The following is a 23,850-nucleotide window of genomic DNA, read 5'->3' as shown; positions in this document are numbered from 1 at the left end:
TCATTGTTCTAATAACATCAGCAAGTAAAATGATTGCTTTTTTAATATGAAATATATAGAACAGTTTTAACCACAGTGCTTGGCACCTCACTGCTGTACAGTTTCCTTTATCAGCAGTAACATATACAGATGATGTGCTTATTTAGTACGGATTGTTTGCAAGAATCATGTGTTCTACTGGCTCAGTGAATTCGTATTTCATCATTATGAGTACTTTACATTTCCACCAGGAGACTACAATACATCATTCAACCTACTCTCACAGCAGTCCTGGAAGATATTTTGGTATTAGTTCTTTTTTCCATTTGAAAATCCCAAAATATAAAGCTCACTTAAGATCATAAAGAAAGCTTAGCGAGAGCTGAGACCTGAAATTGGAGTTAACCCTGAATATTATTTCTTAACATCAGCAACATTTTTCCAATGTCATCAGTACTTCTCTGTATCAATGACCCCTAAAGGTACAACACACATGTCCACAGTTCTACTCACACATGTCCAGTTTCATGGGCCACCACAAATGCAGATGAGAAACCATCTTCATGGTTGAGAGTGCAGCTTCGGACAGGATGACACATCCCAGTGACTGGAGCGTAGCCTGAGAGGAACACCAGGTGTTTCAGAAAATGAACAATATAGAAAGGCAGTGTGGTGGGAAGCTCTAGGGTGAACATCTGTCTTTTGTGGTGACACAAGTATAGTTGGAGGAGTCCTTTCAGGAGACCTCTGCCCCCTAGCATTTAATAGTGTGCTCCCTCATCTATAAAACAGATGAAACCAGCCTTCTGGACAAATTAAAACTTCCTGGCTCACCAAGAAAACTCTTGTCACCTCCAGGACCATCCTGCAATTGGCTTTTTCCAAGTGCATAAGACAACAGAGGCAAAGGACACCACATGCTGCTGAGTTACAGCTCAGGAGGAGCTCAGTGCAGTTCCAGCCCTCAGGGCAAAACCCCAGCCCTGTGTTAACAGCAGATCTGGCCAACTCAAAAGGAATGGGAAAGCTCTGAGGTTTCTCCTGGTGAAAAACCTGATCTCACAGGAGGTAGAGCTCTGAAAAAAGGGAAAAAATGGACAGCACTTGGCTCTGCTGTTCCAGACCTCTCTGTAACAACATTTCTTGGCAATTCGGCTGTAACGCAGCAACAGCTTTGGAACTTTTTAAACACAAAATCTATTCTTTAATCTTTGGGCATTTTGCATTACTGTTTGCATATGGATCCCATTTTCTTGGCTCCACTAAGAGCACAGAAATGATGCAATAAGTAATCAGAAAGAAAGGATAAAATAGTAAGTGAAGCACTTACAGCTGAAACCTCTGCAGAGCCCTGGGGGAAAGAAAACACCCACCAAAAACCACGCAAAAGGTACACAACTAAACTCTGCATGACCAGCCTTGCTCAGTGGTAAACACAAATGCAAAACAAACCTGGATGTACATCTTACCCTGCATGCCTGATGGACCAAAATCCTGCCTGGTGAGGAAGATGGCATGGTCGTGATACTCGGCGTGCCCAGTGTCAGGTTTCTGCTGCAGGTAGGCCCAGCGACACACGTTCTCCAGGCTTTGTGAGGGGTTCCCAATCTCTATCAGACTCATAGACTGCACATGTGCAGGAAAAAGAATAGACACCAAGAGTTGTTTATTAAAAGCTTGGGCTCTAAGTGTAAAACTAAGTGTGCTTTTGCAGCTGTAGTTGAATCGTTACTTTCAGAAATGGACTTTTTTGATGATTGCCTTTTAAATTGCATTTTCTTTATCCCACTATGCATGTGAAGATCATTCAGAAGGTAGAACATATAACTGTGGGGTGCCATTCTCCAGATGAACCACACATTACGTGGGTTGGTGTACTGACAGAGCTCGGCTGGCTCAAATGATCTGGCATGTTGGGTGAGGTGCAATGGACGATTCTCTTGAACAAGAAAGAGAAAGGTATTTTAAAATCCAGCTACTACGTTTGCCTTTTCTTTTTTCTTTTTTTTTTCTTTTTTTTTTGCAATAGTACTTTTGTAAGAGTTCCCAGCTCATTCTACTTAATGTTGTTCACAGCTAAGACTTTAGAAAGCTTATTGTATGTGGGATGCTATAAAATGTATGACTAATTGACCCATCTCAGGCCTTCCAGGATTTTTAAGAACTACATATGTGAACCCTGGCTTTTCATTTGCAAAAATTGTATTACCATGACAACACTGTAATCATAACACAAACCACTACAATTTAAATGCTATACTCCAATGCAAGTATTTGTCATTCCAAAATACTTAATGGAGAGCAAAACCTACCCTAGGCCAAAAATAAGAGAGAAGTAATATAATTCGTGTTTAAATACAGATGTATTTGACGTGTCCTCTAATTGAGTGCATGATGGAGTACAGAGAATATTGACTACATGAAACAGAAAATCCTCAAAGGGTTGTGGAAGAACAACTGGAACTGATAAAAGAAATGTCTGCCAAACTGAGGTCTCATTTTGGCAAAACTAAGATATTAGAATCCTGCAAATGTTCAGAAAAACAAATTAATAAACCAAATAGAGGCTCAGCTTGGATTCTGATACCACTGCGGAATGAAAAAGTTGTAATATAATCCTGCACTGGGTCATACTGCTTCCAGCCATCATTCCCTTGGAAATTGAACTAATACTGTATTTTAAATGGTGGGACAGTTGTGGTGCCTTTATTGCATCTTTGTATATTTATAAGAACAGGCTTAAACAAACTTTGAGTCACTGTTACAGGGCAAAATCCTGGCTCTTCAAGCAGAAATCCTAGTCAGTTAACCAGGGTTTGACCATTGCTGAGGTCTTCAATAACATCCATCAGTGGTAAACCAAAAACAAACAAGCAAACAAGCACAAAACCTATCTACATCGTCTCCACTGTTCTCATTTCTCCAAAGCCACACAAAAGAGATCAATCCCTTCAAGGAGCTCAGTGAGAAATCTGACTGCAAGCCTCAAAAAGCAAAGAACACTGTAAAATGAAGTTGAAAAGTCTCCAGTCGCGTACTGTTTGCTAATAGTTCCTTATCTCACCATGACCTCCTTCTGTACCTTGTACCAAACAAAAATCATTACATCTTATAAGATGCATTGATCAGAAAACAAAGAAATAATGCACACTGTCAACATGTTCTTTGTTTAAGAGTATCCAATTATTTGCAAAGAAATCTCTGACCAAAACACTGATTTTAGTTTGTTTCCAAGCAAATGAAAGGAGCACCAAGCAGGTAATGTGGAATATTGGGGGGGGTTTGCATCCAACACAATGGGGAAAATGAAGAAAACCCCTTTGGCCTTGGAGGGGAAGCTGAGAACAAACAAGTCTGTAATATGTTTCAGTTGACCCAATTTCTTTGCCAATGACACAATTTTAACATCAGAAATTCGCACATAAAACTGAGCCTTATTGCTCTTTAAGTTGGGAAATGAGGCATCCAGTAGGAAGTCCTTTATTTTGAGTGTCCGTGTCCTACAAATGTAAACAGCAAGTTGAGGTCCTGTGTCAGTGAGGAGGACTTGCAAAGAGCGAGAGGAAAAACTCAGTTCTACCTGCTGAGTACTGAAAGTCCACTGAGCACTCAAGTCATCTGGCCACTAATCTCTTGTCTTTCCTCACTGTAATGTAACAGCTTGAAAAGAGAAACCCACTTGATTCCTAGCAAATTCTCACCTGAACTCCCACTTTCTGCAGTTTATCAAGGGCTTTCAAATCAGAAAGGCTCCAACAGTACTCACAGCAAATCCTGCATGGCCAGGGAATCATCAGTCTGACAGTGATGGTTGAAACTGCTCTGGCTGCAACCAAAGAACCACGTGTACCATGGTCATCTCCTGACAGTAGGCAACAGGATGTCCAGGGAATTAGAGGAGCACAAGTATGGTGCAGTGTTTCCCTCCAAATAACTTCCAAGGCTCCAGTGGTCTTTGGATCAGAGATTTCCTAAGCCAGACATGCTTTTATATTGCATTTTTTTTATCCACTTTTCCAGCTGCCTTGCCTTTACAGATAAATGCTGCTGCCCTGCAAGAAAGTTGCTCGGGGAAATCATGGGACCCAGCAGAGCTTGTTAGTAGACAGGGCAGGTGTCATATGTTTTGGAAGGATGTTGTCCAAAACATTACTCCTGTAGAGGTGTCAGATAACACTTGATAATATTTTCTGTTGGAAGTCAATGGGGAGCTTTCATCAGACTCAGGAAAGCCCAACCCCTTATTAAATAGACACAGCAAAAGGAGAAAGAGGACAAGAGATGAACTGTGTACAGTAATAAGGATTGTAAGGTGAAATCCCTCTTTGTCACACTGCAAACAGAGAAAGTTTGGGGGCCAGCAGGCTGCACATGGAGAAGAGGTGTAGGTGTTACTGTTGGCCAGCAAAGGGCCTGCACTGCCAGGAACACACAGGTCCTGCAGCTGGCTGGGAGCTCAGACCTGGCTGGGAAGGACCTCTTTCCAAACAGGACAGCAGGCCTGTGGAGAGCATTACTCAGCTGATCAGCAGGAAAACTGCCAGTGGAAAGAGAAACTTTCCTTCTCACAGCAAGAAAAGCAAAAAATCTCTGAACCGCTGATGGAAACAGATGGGGATGTTGGCCAAGAAATGGAAAGGGCTCAGCTGGGAGAACATCCCCCAGGCAAGGAGACACCACAGAGGGTTATGAGGACAATCTGCCCTAGAGAATTGGCCAAGGCCCTTTCTCTGGGAAACTCAACAGCTACCAATGCTTTCCATTTTCCTTCCTTTTTGATTCTGCCTTCAGTTCTTCTTCAATCCCTTCCGTAGATAGAAGCAGCAGAAAAAAAAATAAAAAATAGAAGACAACTGAGCTGCAACTACCATTCATATAAAGAGGAAAAGAAGGGCATTGAGAAAGTGTTGAGAGTCATTAGAGAGGTCTCTGAGTCTTCTTTGCCACCTGTCTTGTCCTTTGGGAAGTTATCAGTGTGATGTTCAGTTCTCTGATATGAAGACACTGAAGAACAAGTCATTCATGGAGCTGACTGAAAGGTCCTTCAGATACTTGTGGAGATTGTTGGACAAGTAAGAAACGTGTAATTTTTTTTCTTTAAAAATTTCACAGTTATCTTAGAAGAAAATGGCAAATTTGGACTATATTCTACCCAAACCTTTCAAGAATGTTCAAGCTGCCAGCCCGTGTGAGAGACAGACAAGTATCACCACAAAATGGCATCTCCCCTTAATGAGCTATTTATCTGCCATTTGGCATCACTGGGTACAAGTTTGCAATGGTGTTGATTAGCAGGTATTTGATGATAAGAATATAAGAAATTTAGGCTGGTCAGAAGCTTGGTACCTTTCCTAACTCATCCATTAGGTGGTGCTCCAAGAGTACCAACGGAGAAGGCTTTGCAGCTCTTCAGTAGCTCCAGGAGGAGCAGAAATTTGTTTAACGTGATAGGCTTCAAACTATGGTAGCAAAAGTTGGACCAGAGCAGTGCACACATTCGGGAAACTATTTAACATATGTCTTTCCCTTCTTGAATGTGTAAAGTCTCTGCAAAACATACTGTTTACATTGCTTCTACTTGGCACTTCTATTGTTCATTGGATATTGGATTAGATCTCCTATATTCTTCTCTCATCCCGAACAAGAGAAGGAAAAAATAAATAAATACAATTATTGAGTGTCCATGGTAACTGAACTAACAAAAATAGCTCATTCAGCAAACTGTCATTTTGCATTCAAAGGATTTGTAAAGCTTTCTTATGGCAGCAGTTTGTAAACATTTTTCAGTCTCTAATTCTGTATAAATGTAAGCAGATCAGGAATACAAAGTACTGTTTATGCTATCAGCCAGCTCCACATTCTTCAAGGTCCCAACAAAACACACTGGGAAATTATAAGCTATGACTCTAATACATAAATAAAGGAATTCAACAATTCACCCAGATAAAAAACAGGAGGGATATTATCTCTTCTCTTTATCCCTATCCTAAGCATATGAAAACAGTGCAAAAACATGAACAGCAGCCAAAATGCTATATAATAGGTATGTTCTGGCCTTACAACTCGGCCTGTGCAGAACTGGTTTGGCCACAGTGGAGATGGCCAAATGCTGGAGTCAACAACTCCATTTGTGTAGCACTCTGCAAGATCAGGGCTTGGTTCCTGCTGATTCTTTCAGGTCTTCTGCATCTACCAATGTCAGTGGAAAACTAAGATACTCAACTCACATCAGTGACTTCCTAACACAAGGAGAGGCTGGAGAAACTCTCAATGTATATAAATACCTATTGGGCAGGGAATAAAGATGACTGAGACAGAATCTTCTCAGTGGTATCCAGAGAAAGAGCAAGAGGCAATGGGCAAGAAAAAAAGCCTCTAGGAGTGTGACTGTAGTTTTACCATAACAATGGCAAAACACTGGGAAGGGTTGCCCAGAGAGATTATGGAGTCTCTGGAAATATTCAAAATAGAGCTGGACAAGGTCCTGAACAAGCTGCTTCAAATGACCTTGCTTTGAGCAGGGGAGTTGGACTAGATGGTGCCCAGAGGTCCATTCCAAGTGCAGCTGTTCAGTGACCATAATGTGCAGCTAAGAACCTTCTTGCACTGCCAGGCACAAATGCTCTCAGCCAGAGTTTTGGCACTTTCCTGGAAGAATAAGAGATAGGTGGAAGCATTCATCCCTTTCCCCTCCATCTAGGGCCAACAGCAAAATCTTAAGGATGAACACCAGATTTAAGGGGTAAACCTGGTTTGTCCTTCCAAGACCTCCCACTGGGAAACAGAGAGAAGAAAATGATTCAAACCAAACCAGCATTTTCCATCCTGGCTGAATCAGGAACATCTTCCTTGCTTGTATCAAGCTTAGACATGAAAAGGTCAGATGGCAGAGTTAAAGAGAGCATCATTTTATGAAAATATCAAAGGTAAAATCTTGTCCCAAATGAAGGCAGTAGGAGCTCTGCTAATATCTCAGACATACACAATTGAAAAATCCTTCTTGGTTAACAGTCCTGTCCTGTGAGATTTTAGGCATAAAATATATACATACATACCCCACAGTACCTTCTTCCTGACCTGTCATCTTAAAGCCATCTGGGTGTTCTTCCCTCCCCTAATCTTTTTGAAAGGCTCTCTGTTTTTGTGGTCAGGTTCCTCTTTCAATTTGACCAAGTTAACACAAAGCCAGAGTCCATTCACTCGTTCTGGGGCCAACACTGGTTTATTTTTACATGGGTTTTCTCTCCTTGCTGGTTGCACTTCAGTATGAGTATGGAGCAGACATACCATCCCTCAGCCTATCCCAACCTGCTCCAGTCTGAATACAGGTGACTCCAGCAGTGTTTTTTGCTCCAAAGGAGAGTTCAGGGGTTCCTGCACTGCCTCATTCACATTTCCCAAGAAATAACCCTCAAGTAGCTGCGTTTATGGAAACCCTTGGAGTCCCTGCAAAACTCTTGATTTTTTTTCATTAATGACTGTATTAATTACACCCATCCCAGCTAATGTGTGTGCTTTTCTCTGTGCTGTGCAAGGCCAGCTCATCTGCACACAGAGTCACCATTGTCGATGGTCAGAGCGCGGGGCTGGAGCCAGGAATTTATGAGGTCTTATCCCCAGCCTGCCAGTGGCCTTCCGTGTGGCCTTGGAAAATAACTCTTCACATCGTTGTTTTTTTAGCTGCAAAGTGGGAATAATAATCTTTATTCATCCACCTCAAAGAGGCGATGAGAGGATTTTATGCAGTGCTCAGGATTTAAATGTTTCCAAACAAATTTTATAATAACCAGTCAGGATTTTTAAATGCATTCTCGGCTCATCTCTTGCCACCTCCTCTGCGCTTGGTGATAGTGGTTGCCCTGCTTATTTCCCTCAGTATCCTAGAGCTAGCTGGATTACAGAGCCCTTACAACCAAAATAGGTCTAAGTGGAATAATTTGCCCAAACATTGAATTATATTAATCTCAAATGTATCCGCAGCTTCCAAAATTTGGAACCAATCTTCCTACTACTGAAGTCAAAAAGGCAGAAGTCAGCCAGCTCATCTTTTTCCCATTTGAAGAAAAAGGCACTGCATGTACCCTGTTTACTTATTTGCAGTATCCCATCCCATCAGAAGAGCCTGTGACTTTGGGAGTAAATGACAAGAAAGTGCAGAGAAATCCATGGGTGCTTCTGGAGCCACTGCAGATACGAAGCAGCCTTTGCAGAACACATTTTTCTATCCTAATGGTGGAACTGATAAATGAGTGGGCAGCAGACAGGCACAGCTGAAGCCTTCACATCAGTCCCTCTGGTACATCATTGGTTTGAAGTACTGAGAGCAGAGTGGGGAGCTGGGGAAGGGCTGGTAGCTCCTGCAAACCCACCCCGGCCACACTCTGCCTGCTGCCCAAACTCACCACCCAGCCAGCACCCAAGCCCAGTGCTCGACCTGCCATACCCTCAAAGTCCAGAGGTGATAACTTACACTAAGTACTAGTTCAGTAAAACCATGTCATCAAAGATCTCTTGAGTTTGTCCCTGAAGTAATTTCAGTATGTTATCACCAAAGAATATCTTCCATTTTTTCACCTTACCAGGGCAATTAGTGCAATTCCTGAAATGATTGAAACTTCTGAATGTACGGTTGCCTGTGTTTGAGAACGTTAAAAAATAAGTACATTTGAAGGAGTGGAGTACCTTCAAGCAAGAACCAGTGAAAGGTTGGTTGCTATGCAACTCAAGTATTGTCCATATTATTCTTATCAACAGATGACATATTGTATAAAATAATATAATCCTCTAAAAAAACCCCACAATACAGTAGAAGGCTTCTCAGGGGTAGAGAATTGGCAATAGCTGAGAGTGCTGTCATAAAACTGACGTTGATGGTACATACTTCATCAATTACAGAACCATAATGTAATTATTATGATTATTTAAATGGCACCCTTGATAATATATATAAATTGCCTGCAGTGAAGCAAATGAATCTGAAGATATCAGCTCCATGCTTTCAAAGGAAATCTTACTCAAACAAGACAGGGATAATATTTTCATACTGTGAAGCCAGCCAGGCTGCTTCATTCATGCACTGCCTTAACTTGCACATGCAAGAAACTTGCATTTCTTTTGTTATGTACTTTGACTATGTATTCCTGAAAAATTGTTAATACTGACATGTGGGATGGTAGAGTATTGAAGGCTTTGTTCTAATTCCCCAGAACAAGTTATGAAAGTAAGAACTATACACCTTTCCTCTCTGCTTTTCCACTGCTAAATAATCCCAAATCTCTGAAGAGGAATCTCCTCACCTTCTACTCCCCAGTACTAGTCCTCTGATCAGGAGCTTTAAAACATGAACATAAAAGAATGTATTCTCATCCAGCCATGGCATGCTAGAGCTTTGAAATTATCTCTTTTACGTACTTTTTACTTTTTCCGGAAAGCCGTAAAATTGTCTTTCTTGTAAATAAGAACCAGGTATAGAAATGCAAGAAAAATTATCTTCTTGGCTATTTAGGGCAAGCTTGTGACAGTGGAATTATGACACTTTATGGCCTTCTGAAACCAGCAGGGCAGCTCAGAAGCTAGAACACTGTCCACTGCAGATGATGGATTTAGAATCCCCAAGGAGAGCATCCACAACTGCTGCTTCTGTGATATGGCCCAAGACCCACCACGAAGTGATGGCTTCTGTCCTTCACCCCACTTTCCTCTCTAAAGACAATTAATATGAAATGGATAGCTTGCAAATTATCAGTGGACAAGTCTTTGCTCTTCACAAGAAAGTAAAGATTCTCAAGATGGAATGGAGGCTGCTGTAGTTACTGCCTGCCATCAGGAAAATGGCAAAGTTATCAGAGTTCAGACTGGTACAGATTTATAGAGCTAAAGAGACACACATAACAATTATGAAATATGCAGGAACTAAAGACTGCAAAGAAGTGACTAGCCCATATACCAGTTCTGTTGGCTACCACAGCGTTCCAACACTTCCATGAACAGACACGGAGTCTTCCAGAACTCAGGTTCACTACACGAACATGCAAATGCCAGCAACTCCAGGCACAGAAAGGTGCCTTAGACTTTAACACTCTGCTCTGAGCAGCTGGGCATGCTGCTGTGCTAGACAGCACTAAAATCACATGTCCTTAACCAAAGCATTTATCAACGTACCTGAAATGCCCTGTTCCTGTTTCCATGGAATTTGATGCTGATTAGGCAATACTGGGGCACAGGTACTGAACTGATCAATACTTTTGAAATGCATTTAACATTTTGTTCCCCTTTACTCAAGTTTTGCCTGTGGAGTAACCCCTTCCAGAGGAACAGTGAGAGAAAAAACACTTAATATTCTTAATTACAGATTTGATCTGCTGAGCTCTTGCCTTCTGGCCCCTATTCCACAGAACTCCCATTTAGCTTCAAGTACATGTGTAGTCCCACTGATAATGAGCACAAGTATTAATGAGTTCTTAGAAAGAGGCTGTAGCCCTCAGCATCTTGCAGAACTGATCTTGTGTTTATTGTCACTTATATGCAGTTCTACCACAACACCTTGTGTTGTCTTAAGGAACTAAAGACAACAAAACTCTATGTTTTGTGGATTATTCCAAACAAATCTGAAAATACAGACTGCCACAGCTAAGCAACAGCTTTAAATGAGAAAGGGAAAACCCAGAAGAAACTGAAATGATTTGAAAAGATAAGCAAATAAATATAAACAAAAAAGTTCTTTATATTCATAGACTGGTAAGGACGATATATGAATTAAAATACAAAACCAATACAAGTCACCATTAACTACACTGGTCATAAGCAAATGAAGTTTATAGATATTGATATTCTCCATTTAAATTAACCTTTTCTTACCTTGCCGTAGCTCAGCAGGATTATCCTCACCAAGACAACGTTAATGTGAGCACCCAGGGACTCATCATGATAAATTTCATTAACCTGCAAAAGAGTTCAGCACTTTAATGATGATACTGGCAGCAAGTAACTATGAAAGCAGTCATGCAGCAGTACATTTTATGCTCTGTCATTAGTCCAGAGACCACTTTGTGTTCATATATAAAACATGAAAAAACCCACTAATGTGAGAGGGAATGTTTTCTTTTCCAGACTCTGTTGTAGCCTCCCAACAGGTCATAATTCAAGAAATCATTTAAGATCAACACAATCAGAGACTGCAGATTAACAGGTATATAAGTGCCAGCCTAAATGGATTTAGAGGTATCATGGTGCACCTACGTGATGCAGTGGAGCCGACCTGTGTGTGCCTGCTGGAGCCTGGAGCACGGTAATCCAGGCAGAACCCAAATATCTCTCTGCTGGGCAGGTCTGCAGGTGGGGAAGGGGACTGGGGAGAGGGACAGGACCTCTCTCCCAAGAGCAATTCACTGAACCAGCTCAGCTGCACCCTGCAACCCTTCCATCTGGGACCCACCACCTCACACTCTGCCAAGAGGATCCACCTCCCTCAAAAAGCTGGTCGGGCACATGGGCTGGCTTTGTTGTCTGTCAAAACTCATCAGTGTTAAACTCTGCAAGCAGAACAAAAGCTACAAAATGCCAGCAAATTAAAACTGTCTTTTTTTTTTTTTTTTTTTTTTTTTTAATAGGAGAGCTACATAACTAAACACGCACGCGGGAAAATCACCCCAGGAACACCAAAAAGAAAACTGTAAATATTTAGAGAATGAAATGTGGATGAATAATGATTACTGAGGAAACACTGCTACAAGCAAGCTAGGCAAATATTAACTTTTAAAGAGGCTGATTTAAGTATTCACTGATGAAGACTGCATGAGACTCAGCCAAATGGCAGGGGTTTAGCTTTACAAATTAGAAGAGGCAGATGAGATTCCCTGCAAGGCAAGTGCCTCTCCTAAAACCTCCTTCTCTTGGTAAAGGTTGCACCAAACTGGACTGTTTTGCTGGCTGGATCTAAATTTCATTTATTCCTGCAAACTAGATTCATTACTCCAAGATAATAAATAACTTTCAGAAAACCTTTCATTTGAAACACAGTAAATAACGTCCTGTTACTTCCATCAGCCCCAGTTTTAATGGCCCATCTTTTATCTCTGCAAAAATCATTACAATTAAATAAACCAGTGTAGGCTTTGCTAAGCAATCCCCGTTGACATTTTAAAGTGAATTTTAATTCATTTCATCAGTATTTTTTGAATAGAAGGGCTTTATTTTATGCTTGGTAGGTGTCCAAGTTCTCAACAGTCCTGAGTGTCCTGTGCTGATGGGTTGGAAATGGTGTGGCTGAACCACAGCTCCAGGAACAGGTTCACACCCTCCAGGTCACCTGCCCAGGCACCTGGGGAACATGCTGGGGGATGCCTGGAATCCAGGCTCATTGCTGGTTGATGAGCAAGCAGATCCTGGGCTGGACGATGGTGGATGAAGAACCCATGACTATAATTGTCTTCAGGGGCTGCTATTTCCATTCAGGTGTAGGAGCAGCTGATCTGTTCAGATGTGCTTTGTAAACAACCCCTCCAGAAATCAGATAATCTCTTTACATGTCTAAATAAGACTTGATTAGACTAACTTTATATTCCGATATTTTAAAAAATCTCTTATTTTTACTCTAAAGACCACTGCTGAACAGATATTATGAAGAGGTAAGACATAAACACATATTTTGCTTTACAGAAATTCTTGCACCCAGGAAAAAGACCCTTGTGGATTGTCAAGGGACTCAGAGATATTGATTTGCCTCCCTCTTTGTGTGGTGAGTAGAAAGCACACGCATCAAGGGTATGAGGTTGAAATAAGCTATAAATCACCTATACATGAAATGAGTCCTAAATCAAAACTGCTGTGTACGGGGGACAGCAAACACAGCATGTAAATAAGTATTTAATTAGTTCATAAAGCATAATCCAAATTGCTCTCTCTCTCTTAACCTAAGCCTCTTTTAACAATAGTTGAGTAACTGAACAACTGTATCGCTGTTCTGTGCCAAAGGGAAACTTGGCTTGAAAATGTTGATGGAACAGAATTAAAAACACTGCTTGACTGTTCATGCAAATGACATCTAACAAACAAACTGTGAATGAACAGAAAAGCACAAGCACTGTAAAAAGCTGCTTGGTCCTCTTGGGATCCTGGTTTTTCTGCAAGACAGTGGGCCAATTCAAAGCTCTGGGTCTTGGTTTCATTAATAAGGATGAGTCCAACCTCTCTTCACACAGCATCTTTCTCTAAGCTAAACCGTGTCTTTCTAGTAGTGTCTCAGTGCACATAGATAACATGCTGAAATAGATACTTTTCTTTTTTTCCAGCGTGGCCTAAATTGCATTTATTTGTTACAGGAAACTAGTAAAGATACAAGATCCAAGCAACTGAATGTTGTACTCTCAAACATTCATGAAAAGCGCACACACTTGCCTCCAAGGTCAGATTCTCCAAAATTCCACCTGTTATTTCAGCAGCAAAGCAGAGTCAAGGTAATGCAGCACAACGTACAGGGCAGAAAATGACCGACCAATGTGTGGAATCAGAAAGCTCCGGGCTTGAGAGCAGCTCACAACTTTGAAACTTACTCTTTCAAAGCAGAGGTAATCAGACAATGGGTATCCACGTTCAGATGTCCGTGCAATAAATACACATAGGTGTGAAAACAAGGGCAGAGTACTTTTACAGCACTACATGTCCAGGTACTTCAGTAGGACATCCTGGTTCGTACCAACAGGAGGAAAATCAGAGGTGATCTCCCGTTGTTCTCAGAACAGTTAGTCTAAAATTAAGTTGCTGCATAGGAAAAGAAAGGACAGAGGCTATCCCAAAATCACAGCTCCTGAACTGAAGGCGATGAATGCATTAAATCTTCTTAGATGTCCTACAGTGATTCAGCATTTATAGAGAGTGATGAAGAAGGCTGGGTAAAGAATTCAAAGCACAGTGAAACTCTGTAAAGAGACTTTCATCAAGCTATTGTAGTTCACTGACTATTTTGGGATAACTTTGTTTTCTTTTTCTGAGATATTTCAAAGGAAAACATGCGTTTCTATTTAAAGTTTCTGTTTAGAAATCAGGCTGGCACAGATTGGTGCTACATAAGAAAAACAAAGACTTCATTTACTTTTTTCATCTGTCCCTCCCTGCTAATTTTATAATTCTTCTGCCTTGAGCAAGTTTCAAGTCGGCACAGTAAGCACATAGAACACATCAAAAAACTAAAGGCAAGTTAGGAGCCTGTGAGGTGCCTCCTGCTTTGTAAAAGCAGCACTGGAAAGTTTTTGTTATTGAGCAAAGCAGGCCCCAATCCTAAAAGGGAATTTTGAAAGCTGCTGTAACACAAACAGTAATCACCAGCCTGCAGTTCTGCAAGTCTTGGTGCAGAGCAGGCTACCTGCTGATAGAGCTGGCAGGGCTTTTAGGGAAAGTCAGGTGGTTCCCTGAATCTCTAATTAAACCGATGCGCAATAGGAGAACAATCTGCACATTTTGGCAAGTCACGGGCAAACTCATTCATGCAGTTTGAAGGAATTCCCAGCCTTGCAAAGTTCGTTAGTGTCTGCTGTGCACAGGGCAGCCCTCTCCATCACAGAACAACCACAGCTCCATCCCGTTGAACCAGAAATCATCGTGTGCATCCCGAGGCACACCCTCTGCAGCTCCACGGGCTGTGCCTTACGCTCGGGTGGGCGCCGCTTCCTGGGGCTCCTGAGCACACACACCCCCACTGTGGACATCTAATAGCTCCCACCTCGGGCCACCATCAACGTCAAACGGCTCCGACCCAGCGACAGCGGCCGTCGAGGGGGCACATCTGACCATTTGGAGAGGGCACAGAACAAGACGCGCCTGGTTTTGCGGCCGCCACAAACTGCCCATCCATCCAGGCTGATTAGCCTGCTCTTTGATCAGCCAGCATCCTTACACAACTGCTGCTGCAGAAACCACTGATGGCTACGTGCTGCCGGGCAGAGCAGGGACCACGTGTGGGTCTGTGCCAGAGCGATGCTGGAGGAGCTGGGGAGCATCAGCTCCTTCCCCGTGGGATGGCAGAGCTCCTGGCAAACCGCTGTGAGAGCCCAGCCCGAGACACAGCTCATTCATCAGATCATAATTATCTGCAGCAAAGCCTCGGTGCCTGGTGGGCATCCAGTGATTGTCTATTTCTGTAAGAAACGTCTGTTTTGAGTTACAGAATAGGAACCAGAAATGTCGCGGTGGATACTGAGCACAAACTTTTGTAATTCGACCCTCCAAAAAGCGTCCCCCTCTCACTTTATATTTCTGTGGTCCCACTTCAAACACCACTATCCTCTTCGATTTTTCATCACCTCCTTCGGGCTTTTGAAGATCCCAAAGTAGCATTTCTAACATTCCCAAAGCTTTATCTTGATCCCACAGGAATAACATTACATCAGTTCCTTGCGTGGATGTACTATGGTCACACAGAAAGTCGTCAGGCAAAATCCAGGGTTCCCAAGTCTCCCTTTCTAGTCCTTACAAGGCATTTCCTGATTTCCTCAGAGAGGAACTCTTTTTTTCCCCTGAAATCTTTGTTGAGCATCACAAGGAAAAAAGAATAATGAAGGCACACAACACACATGAAACTTAAAGGTCAAACTGTGAGCTCCGATTTGGGAAACGTCTATCATTCTGCTCAAAACCACAGGCAACAGGCAGTTTTAGAAGAGCTTGGCAATGTACATCACAAAAAAAAAAAAAAAAAAAGATAAGAATCTGGCATTTTCTATGCAAATATGAGTCCGAGTCCTGATTTACCTTTCCTGGTGCAAGAGTCAGTAGATGTTACCAAGTCCAAGTTAGCTGCTTCTGGTCAAAATGAAAAACATTCTCCTGAGCAGATGTGTTGGCAAGGCACTGGGTAGCTTCATGTTACGGGTCTCTATCTCATCTTCGACTGTAACACTGGCTTCAGAAAGGTCATGGACTCTGTTTTCTGACTTCATGACTAATTTATTTTTCTTAGTTCCTCCCGCAGGCTCTTGGAACTCCTCATTTTTGCCACAAACCATTGCTCTGAGAAGTTTTTCGAAACACTGTAAGTTACCTTTGCACCAAAAGACTTGGTATTTTTCTGAATTACTGTCTCAAGATCATGTTAATAAAATCAACCATAGCATCATAAAATAATTAAGCAGATTGATTTATCATGTTGCTACAAGGGACAGGGGTGTGGTGTCCATCCAATAAACATGGTGACTTCTTCAAATCTAAGTGGTTTGGTTCAGAAAAGCATCCAGAATTTGAAAGCTGATCCTAATTATCCACACTCCATCACACAAACCACACTGTCACAACTGAAAAGTCCCTGGCTGCAATTTTTATGGCTAAAACTCATGTTGGTATTTGGAGTAAAAGAAAAAAAAAAAAAATCTATCTTTTAACAGTACCTACCCTCTGCCTTGAGGATGGTACCAAAACCTGTGTGATGCTCTGTGCTGTGTCCAACAGAGCAGCAAGGCACATTCCAGGTAATAATAACGAGCAATGCTCACCCAACTGACACTGGGAATAATATCCCTGTGAAAATGAGCACAACCTGCAAGAGTTCTGAGAGGGTCTTTCCTGCGGGAGATCCTGAGTGCCCAGTCCCAACTACAACTTCCACTGGAGGGTGGCAATCCAAATAATGAACAAAAATAACCCCATGAGGCCTTTTCAGACACTGTTCACACCAGTCCCAGTTACTGGTTGATAATGATCCACCTAAATGTGGAGTTAACTCGCATACATATATTTAAACTTTCAAACAAGCTGTAATTCAGCTACTGACAGCTGAAGTGCCTCAGATGAATAGAGCTGGACTTATATTTGTTATTTGTGGAACTTCTTAGAGTTAGTTCAGCTTTCAAGTGAACATATTATAATAAACTGATTTTAAATAATGAGCATTGGTGCCTATGAATTATTTAATTTTCAAAAATCCAGTCAAATTCTACATTACTGAACTATCCTTCCCATCTGAAAAAATGCTTTTTAGTTTAAGAAGCACGATTCTGGAGACAGGGTGCCCCATTATTTCAATGTATTCAATCATCACTTTCTTTTTAACAGCTTGAATTAGACATGCTTTCAGGTTTTTATCCAACTGTCAGTTAGAAAACCGATGGCATCTCTGCCCTCTCCTCTCATTAGGGACTTGCTGTTCTGTACCTGCAAATCTTCATCCCTCATCAGCCAGAGAAAGGAAAGCAGAAATCTCATCTATAATAGTAGTATCATGTACATCCTATTAAAGACGACAGATAACATATTCAACAGCGCCTCGGGGCCACCATTTCAAAGACATATGTAGTGCTGAAAGATGCAGGTGAAAGACTCCAGGGACTTTCCAAAGCCCCCAGCTGCACAACTCCCGTTGTTTTCAGTTATTCAAATGAAAAGTTTTATAAGGTATTTGTTCTGGAGTTGAAGTTTCACTTGAAGGCTGGGAGATACATAAACCCATGGGCTAACTTTTAAAACTGATTCTCACTAATTTCTAAAGCAGGTAAATGTCTAAATACTCTGATAAATCTAGCCCAGAGTGAGGCATAAATCCTGTTTAGGGTCTCTCTGCCTTTGAAATAACAACAGTTATGCCCTCACCTAGTTTGAGGAGGTAGGGTTTGTATCACAAATATTTTGGCCATATACCCATCACATGAATATATATAAATATTGCAATAAGACATCTTTTACAGGAAGGGAATGCAAAGGGAATGAAAGATTTTTACCCCTGAAAATTGTCCAAAGATAAAAAAATATACATACTTTGTAGACAAATTCTTCTAAAAAAATAGACAAGGATGACAATTGCCAACCTGGATGTGACCCTGAACACAGGACTGAAGCAGCTGAAATAGTCACACTAGTCAGTGGTGAGGGGGTCTCAAGTCTGCTGCTCTTCCACAGGAGGCAGCAAATGTCCTGCTTAATCCTGGAATCTTTTCAAGAGGATTCTGAAATGATCAGAGGATTTCAGCACTGGGGCTGGCTACCAGCAACACCCACCTTAGAATCACAGAATAGTTTAGGCTGGAAAAGATCTCTAATATCATCAGCTCCAATCATCAACCCAGCACTGCCAAGGCCACCACTAAACCGTGTCCCCAAGTGCCACATCCACACATCTTCTAAATCCCTCCAGATCATTGATAAAGATATTAAACAGTGCTAGCCCCAGTACTGAGCCCTGGGGAACACCCCTTTTGACTGGCCACTAAGTGGATTTAGTTCCATTCACCACCACTCTTTGGACTTGACCATCCTGCCAGTTTGTTTACCCTGTGATCAGTGCACCCATCCAAGCCATCAATGACACCCACTCAGCTCCCTGCTCCCCCTCCCAAAGCACCCTGCAGTGAAATCCTTTCGTTTCCCAAGGAACAAGATGACAGTTCTCCACTGCCTTGCACTTTTCTAATATTTCCCAAACACTTGTAGAACCAGATAAAATCCCCGGGGTTTTGAGACGCCTTTTCTTGCTGAAATTGAATTACCTTCCATGTTCTTGAGTAACTACAGAGCTACAAGTCTCCACCCAGATCTCTCTCCTCTGTGGCAATGCTCCTGCATGCTATAAATACAGAGTTAATTTGTGCAACGTGTGGGCTCACGCTTGGAAGTGCAGAGGACTGTGCAGGCTAATATCCTTCCCAGGAAAAAAACCCAGCGTGACGTACAGCTGAAAACGCGGCGAGCGAGAGGCAGCCCAGGGTCTCTTCAGGGAGAACAATGGAATGTTTCCCAAAGGTGGACTGAAACGTCCCGTGGGTGATGAGCAGAGAAGAGAGAGGAGGTCAAGAGAAACCAGGGTTTTTGTGTGAGGAAATGACTGGAGGATGAACAGGGGGTGGCACGAGGCCGAGCTCACTGCAGTGGAACGGCTGGCGCGCAGTCAGGAGATACGTGGCTGCAGCCCAACGTGTTAAAAATGCTCTGGCGTCTATCACCATTTGTTTGGGAGTGACTGCATTTCCAAACTTCGGGATAAATATTAGCCCAGCAATTCAAGACAGCCAGGACACCCAGCCCCTGGGTTTTTTCTCACTTCATGGCTTTTAGGTGTGGACTGTAACACATCGCTTAAGAAGCACAAAGCGGATTTTACTGAATTTACAGTCATTGCACTGGGCTTGAAAAGAAAAATAAATTGTTTTGGTTGGGTTGGTGGTAGGGTTCCACCCAAGATTCCTGGGAGAAGTTAGTTAAGGACAACTGCTCATGCCATCACTCCCAAAGAAATCAAGCAAAGTGGGGAGAAGCAGCTGTGATGGGAGTTGCTTCTGGGAAAGTGGTGGTGTGTCCCAGGAGGGAGAATTCATCTGGGATGTATTTCATTTCCAGAACCTCAGAAATTCAACTATTTGATCATCCTCTTATCTCCAGTAAATACTTTCACTGTTATTTTATTCAGTTACCATGCATTCTTGATTTTATGCTTTCTACCATCTTGTTACCGTACAAGGCTAATTGATTCTATGCTTAATGCCTTGTTGCTGTAGGAAGCTAATTGATTACATCCTAAAATCAGCAAGATACGCACAATCTCATGGCTATGGAAGGATCTTCCACCAGATTTAAAAACACAGCTGGAATTTTCTGTAGCTGTTTCTTCTTTTTGAGTGACCCTGGACCTACACCTTTCGTTAGAAACATGAAATGGTCCCCCAGCACCGCCCAGTATCTGCAGTAACAAACTCCTCTTGCCTCTCTATACTGGAGCTGGAAACAGGACTGGTTACCATCACCCATCCCTCTGCTCAAACACAGACTCTAGAAACCAGCTGGGCTTTGAAGAAGGGAAGAACAGGACAGCACTGATCACTGCCAAAGACTATCCAGAGCCTCCTCAAGAGGCCTTGGGGATTTCAAACAGCTCCTCGAATTTGGGCACAAGGCATGGGACACATCCTCAGTCCCCAAAAGACACGTTTCTACCTCAGAGCTCTCAGCAGAACAATTGTTGCCTATGCCAAGAGCTGCTGTGCCCTGTGGGTACAGTTACACAGGCTGCACTTTCTAAACCACTTGCAGAGACAGCGTGCTTAAGAGTTGTTATTTCTTGCAATTTGTGTGTTGGATGGTTTACTAAAATTAGGAAAAAGTATATTCCAGAGCTGGAACATTTATGGCTTCTTTACCATTACTGTATATTTAATACTTAAAAATAGATTTAAGTGACATGATAAGTAAAGAGTCATGTTTAATCTATTTTGGCCTGTTTGCCACATTCCTGGTTTGGCCTCTTTGGCTTGTTAATTTAGAGATGCATAAAACCATCTGTTTCACTGTAGACTTTGTTTTAAGCCTCAGAGGAAACAAACCACACAAATAAATGAAATTCACTATGTCATTTCTGTTAGAATATATGTATTTACAGCCATCAGAGCAGACACCAAGGACCCCATAACTCTAATGTTAGTGCAGGTTTTTAACTATTTACCATGCTGTTATAAGAAGTCATTGCAACTGAATTTATATCACACAAGGGATTTTCTTAAATTGTATTCCACCTCTCATTTAAAGTGAAAAACAGGGATATTCTGCACATTGCTAAAAGAATGTAATAAAGAAAGAAAAAAACGAACTTGATAATTAAAAAAATATATCTTGGAAAAACTACATCCCAGGCAAATGTACCTAATAGCCTGGATTTCTGCCTCTGTGGTTTGCAAAGCCAAAGGAGCCACCTCCATGCTCATCCTCTTGACATGACTGCAAACTTGAGCAGTCAGATTCCATTTGTCAAAAACAGAGCAGACCTACAATTTTTTACTCAACACTGTTTCACTGAGAACACACATCCACTGAACCTAAAGCTTTTTTCAAGTATGTTTTTTTGAGAAAAGACTCCTGTTCCAGATGAGAAGGAAGAAAGTCATCCCCAAATGAGCTGCCTGTGAAGGGGGCTGCCACTCAGTTCTATTTTTTGGGCAGAAGAAGGAAATATATTTTGACTTTGATCTGTAACAGGGATGATTTTTCAAGACTTGATTCTTTTCCCACAAAATAGTGTCCTTGCTTACTGACTGGGGTGCTAGAGGGCTGCTGTGTCTGCTGCACTCATGTTTAGAAATAAAAAGTGGTTCCTTCAAATATAATATTCCCTGGTGTATTCTTTCATCCCTACTACACTGTATAGTCTGTTGCACAGACTATGGTTCTGAAGATTAAATATTTAACTAAGGAAACCTAAAGATGTCAGTCGGGGAGTAAACACTAAATCAATTTAAGAAAGTTCAGTGTTACGCTACGTAACATTTTCCTGCAGGGTGAACAAGGAGCAGGGAAGTGCCCTGGGACCTGAAGTGGCAGTTGAGTTGAGGAATTGAAGAATTTATCTGAGTAGTTTTAAAAATGTGGAAAAAAAAAAACAATTGAAATTTCTAATAGAACCATATTTGAAGTTCTCCAAACCACATTTCTCAGCAAGAAGCTCATATTAAGGGAATATACAGCTAAAATGTCATGACTTCCAAAAACCTGAGCCCCTGACCCTGTGCCCCCAACCCACCAAAGCACATAAAGCAGGACTTTGAACATTTTAACAGTCCCACTCTTTCTTGGTCCCTTTTTCTTTTTTTTTTTTTCTTCTCCCCTTCTGCAGTTTTTTGAAAGTGGCCTGGATTTCCCTCCCTGTTATCTCCTGCCACGAGAAAAGTTTGTTATGTCTCCTTCAAACGGGCCAACCCAACCTCCGCTCCTGGTGCTGTCAGCGCCTCCCCGCAGGGCGGTTCACGGGGTTGTACTCACAATATTCATCAAGGTCAGCAGGTACTTCTGAACGTGCTCTTTGCCATGGAACTGAACAACTGAGTCATCAACCCCCAGAAGGACCTCGATGTTGTAATCGTCCTCCGTCGCGTGCCTTCGGTGGCGCTGCCTCGATCTGCGCACCTGGTCTCCAACAAGGCTCAACGCGCTGTCGAGATTATCCAAATTAGTGAGGTTAGCAGCTGGAATCAAACAGACAGACAAGTCATCAACCAAGAGAGGTTCAGGCTCAGGTTTCAGCTAAGCTGGTGTAAATTTGAAGCAGCAGCATTTGTTGCATTCTGGGCGTTATGTAACGGCATTAGTTTCACTTAATGTCAATTAAGAATTACCTAAATGACAGAGAAACATGACCCAAAGTGTTTTTTCTTCTCCAAGTAAAAGCAATGCTTTCTACTAAGTAATACTGCATAATAAATACAAGCCCAAAAGGGCAGCAAGTCATGCCAATGTCGTGAGGAGAAGAATGGAGCTGTTTGCAGTAAAATGCTTGCTGCTTAAAAGTACTTCTAACAAAAACACACTATTCAGTGTTGTTGTGCTACCCAGGGTAGCCTACATTTCAGAACAATTAAAGATAGACACCCTACTTCAAAATCTGATCTTGGTGCCCACAGACTCCTATTTCAAGGTGAGTGCAGTTGCCAATATAGTTTTTTTTCTATCCAGGCAGGCAGTAAAAAACCAGTCCCCTGGCTTCAACCTCTTAACTCCTTTCTTATATACACACATGCAGTCCAACAGTAGTGACATGGACCTTATTTATCATCACAGCTCAGTATCACATTTTAGGTATGAGATTAATTAATTTATAGCTACTTTCACAACTTTTTAAACAGCTTTTCGTCCTTCATTCCAAATTTGCCATGTCACTTTGCATTATTCTGTGTCAAAGACCAACCCATCAGGTACATCAGTAGCTTCTTCACGACTAACAATTTCTAATAGTCCCTGTGATATGAAATGAACATTCTCTGACAGGATGGGACGATTATAGTGGTACCTACCTACTAAAGATTAACATGAAAATATGGAATCTTGACATTTCACTCTAAAGAATAACATTAACACTAAAGAAAACTCTAAAGAATAGCATTAACATCATTACTATCATTTGCATTGCAAGAGCTCTGGAAGTCCCACCAAGAACCTCTTGATTTTAACACATGTCAGGAAAGAGTCACTCAGAGAGCTGAGGAAAGGCAGTGAGAGGTCTGTGGGTTGAGCAGAGACTCACAATGCTTCATTCACAGAAATACAGTGGAAAGCAAAGGGAGGAAGGCAAAGCCATCACCTTCAAACCAGAAATAAGAAACAACTCCTGGAAATGTTATGAAAGTGGATTCTCCATCTTCATTTATTGAAGTTTTCACATCAAAACTGGCTGCTTGAGAAGGGATGAATGAGTCACCAGATCACTGGGCTCATTACAGGAACATCTGCGCTCTTGCCTGAAGACCTGCTGCCTCAGGCTGCTGTGTCAGCAGGTCCTGGGCAATGAGCAGCCTGAGCAGAGTCCCCACAGCTCCCCTCTGGGGTGACAATAACATACCGACCTGCACAGCCTCTGGCTGCCAGGAAGGACACGCACCAGGCAGTGTTCCTTACTGCCCTGGGCCTCTGTGCCTTGTGTGGTGAGCAGCTTGTCTCTGTGCCTCCAGGAGAGACCTCCTGTCAAAGGACAGTCCTTGAAAGGCACAGCCCCTTACCATTTCTCCACCAAGCTTCGAGGACACGCTTGTCCTGAGACTCACAGCTGCAGGTCACCCCACTGCCCTGGACAGAGAGAAGGTCACACATGGTGGTCCTGCATCCCCACAATGTCCTTCTCCCAGTACAGCAGCATTTAATGCAGCTAATAAGCACAACCACCATGTTCTCATTGCCAGCCTCAAGGCTCTCAGCAGCTTCTACCTGGGGCCACAAGTTTTTAAAATTAATCTGGTCAGAATCTATGATTCAGCATGAGAAGTCACTCTCCATGCAGAACCCAGCTGTCACTCCCAGGTGTACCATGGAGGGTGAATGGCTCTGGCCTGACAGCAATGGGGGGCTCCAAACCTGCCAAGCAGCCAGCTCCAGCCCTCTCTCTTGGTTTACTCCACCAGGAAAACTTCAGTGTTAAAA

General features: G+C 42.2%; 1 protein-coding gene across 1 annotated transcript in view; it reads right to left on the bottom strand.

The window, feature by feature from the left end:
* Positions 1 to 23,850, bottom strand: part of ADAMTS2 (ADAM metallopeptidase with thrombospondin type 1 motif 2) — a 173,300-nt gene that overhangs the window by 35,564 nt on the left and 113,886 nt on the right. Inside the window, exons 4-7 of the mRNA XM_027898924.1 lie at positions 21,703 to 21,905; positions 10,837 to 10,920; positions 1,449 to 1,605; positions 493 to 598 (exon numbers count right to left, since the gene is read on the bottom strand). Coding sequence (XP_027754725.1) covers positions 493 to 598; positions 1,449 to 1,605; positions 10,837 to 10,920; positions 21,703 to 21,905 — 550 coding nt within the window. The remainder of the gene's footprint in view (positions 1 to 492; positions 599 to 1,448; positions 1,606 to 10,836; positions 10,921 to 21,702; positions 21,906 to 23,850) is intronic.

This window comes from Empidonax traillii, unplaced genomic scaffold (assembly GCF_003031625.1).
Source record: "Empidonax traillii isolate 1590-97213 ecotype Southwest subspecies unplaced genomic scaffold, ASM303162v1 scaffold630:size906685, whole genome shotgun sequence".
Classification (NCBI taxonomy): Eukaryota; Metazoa; Chordata; class Aves; order Passeriformes; family Tyrannidae; genus Empidonax; species Empidonax traillii.
The sequence above is the reverse complement of the archived record's forward strand: the minus strand, read 5'-3'. Positions and strand labels throughout refer to the sequence as shown.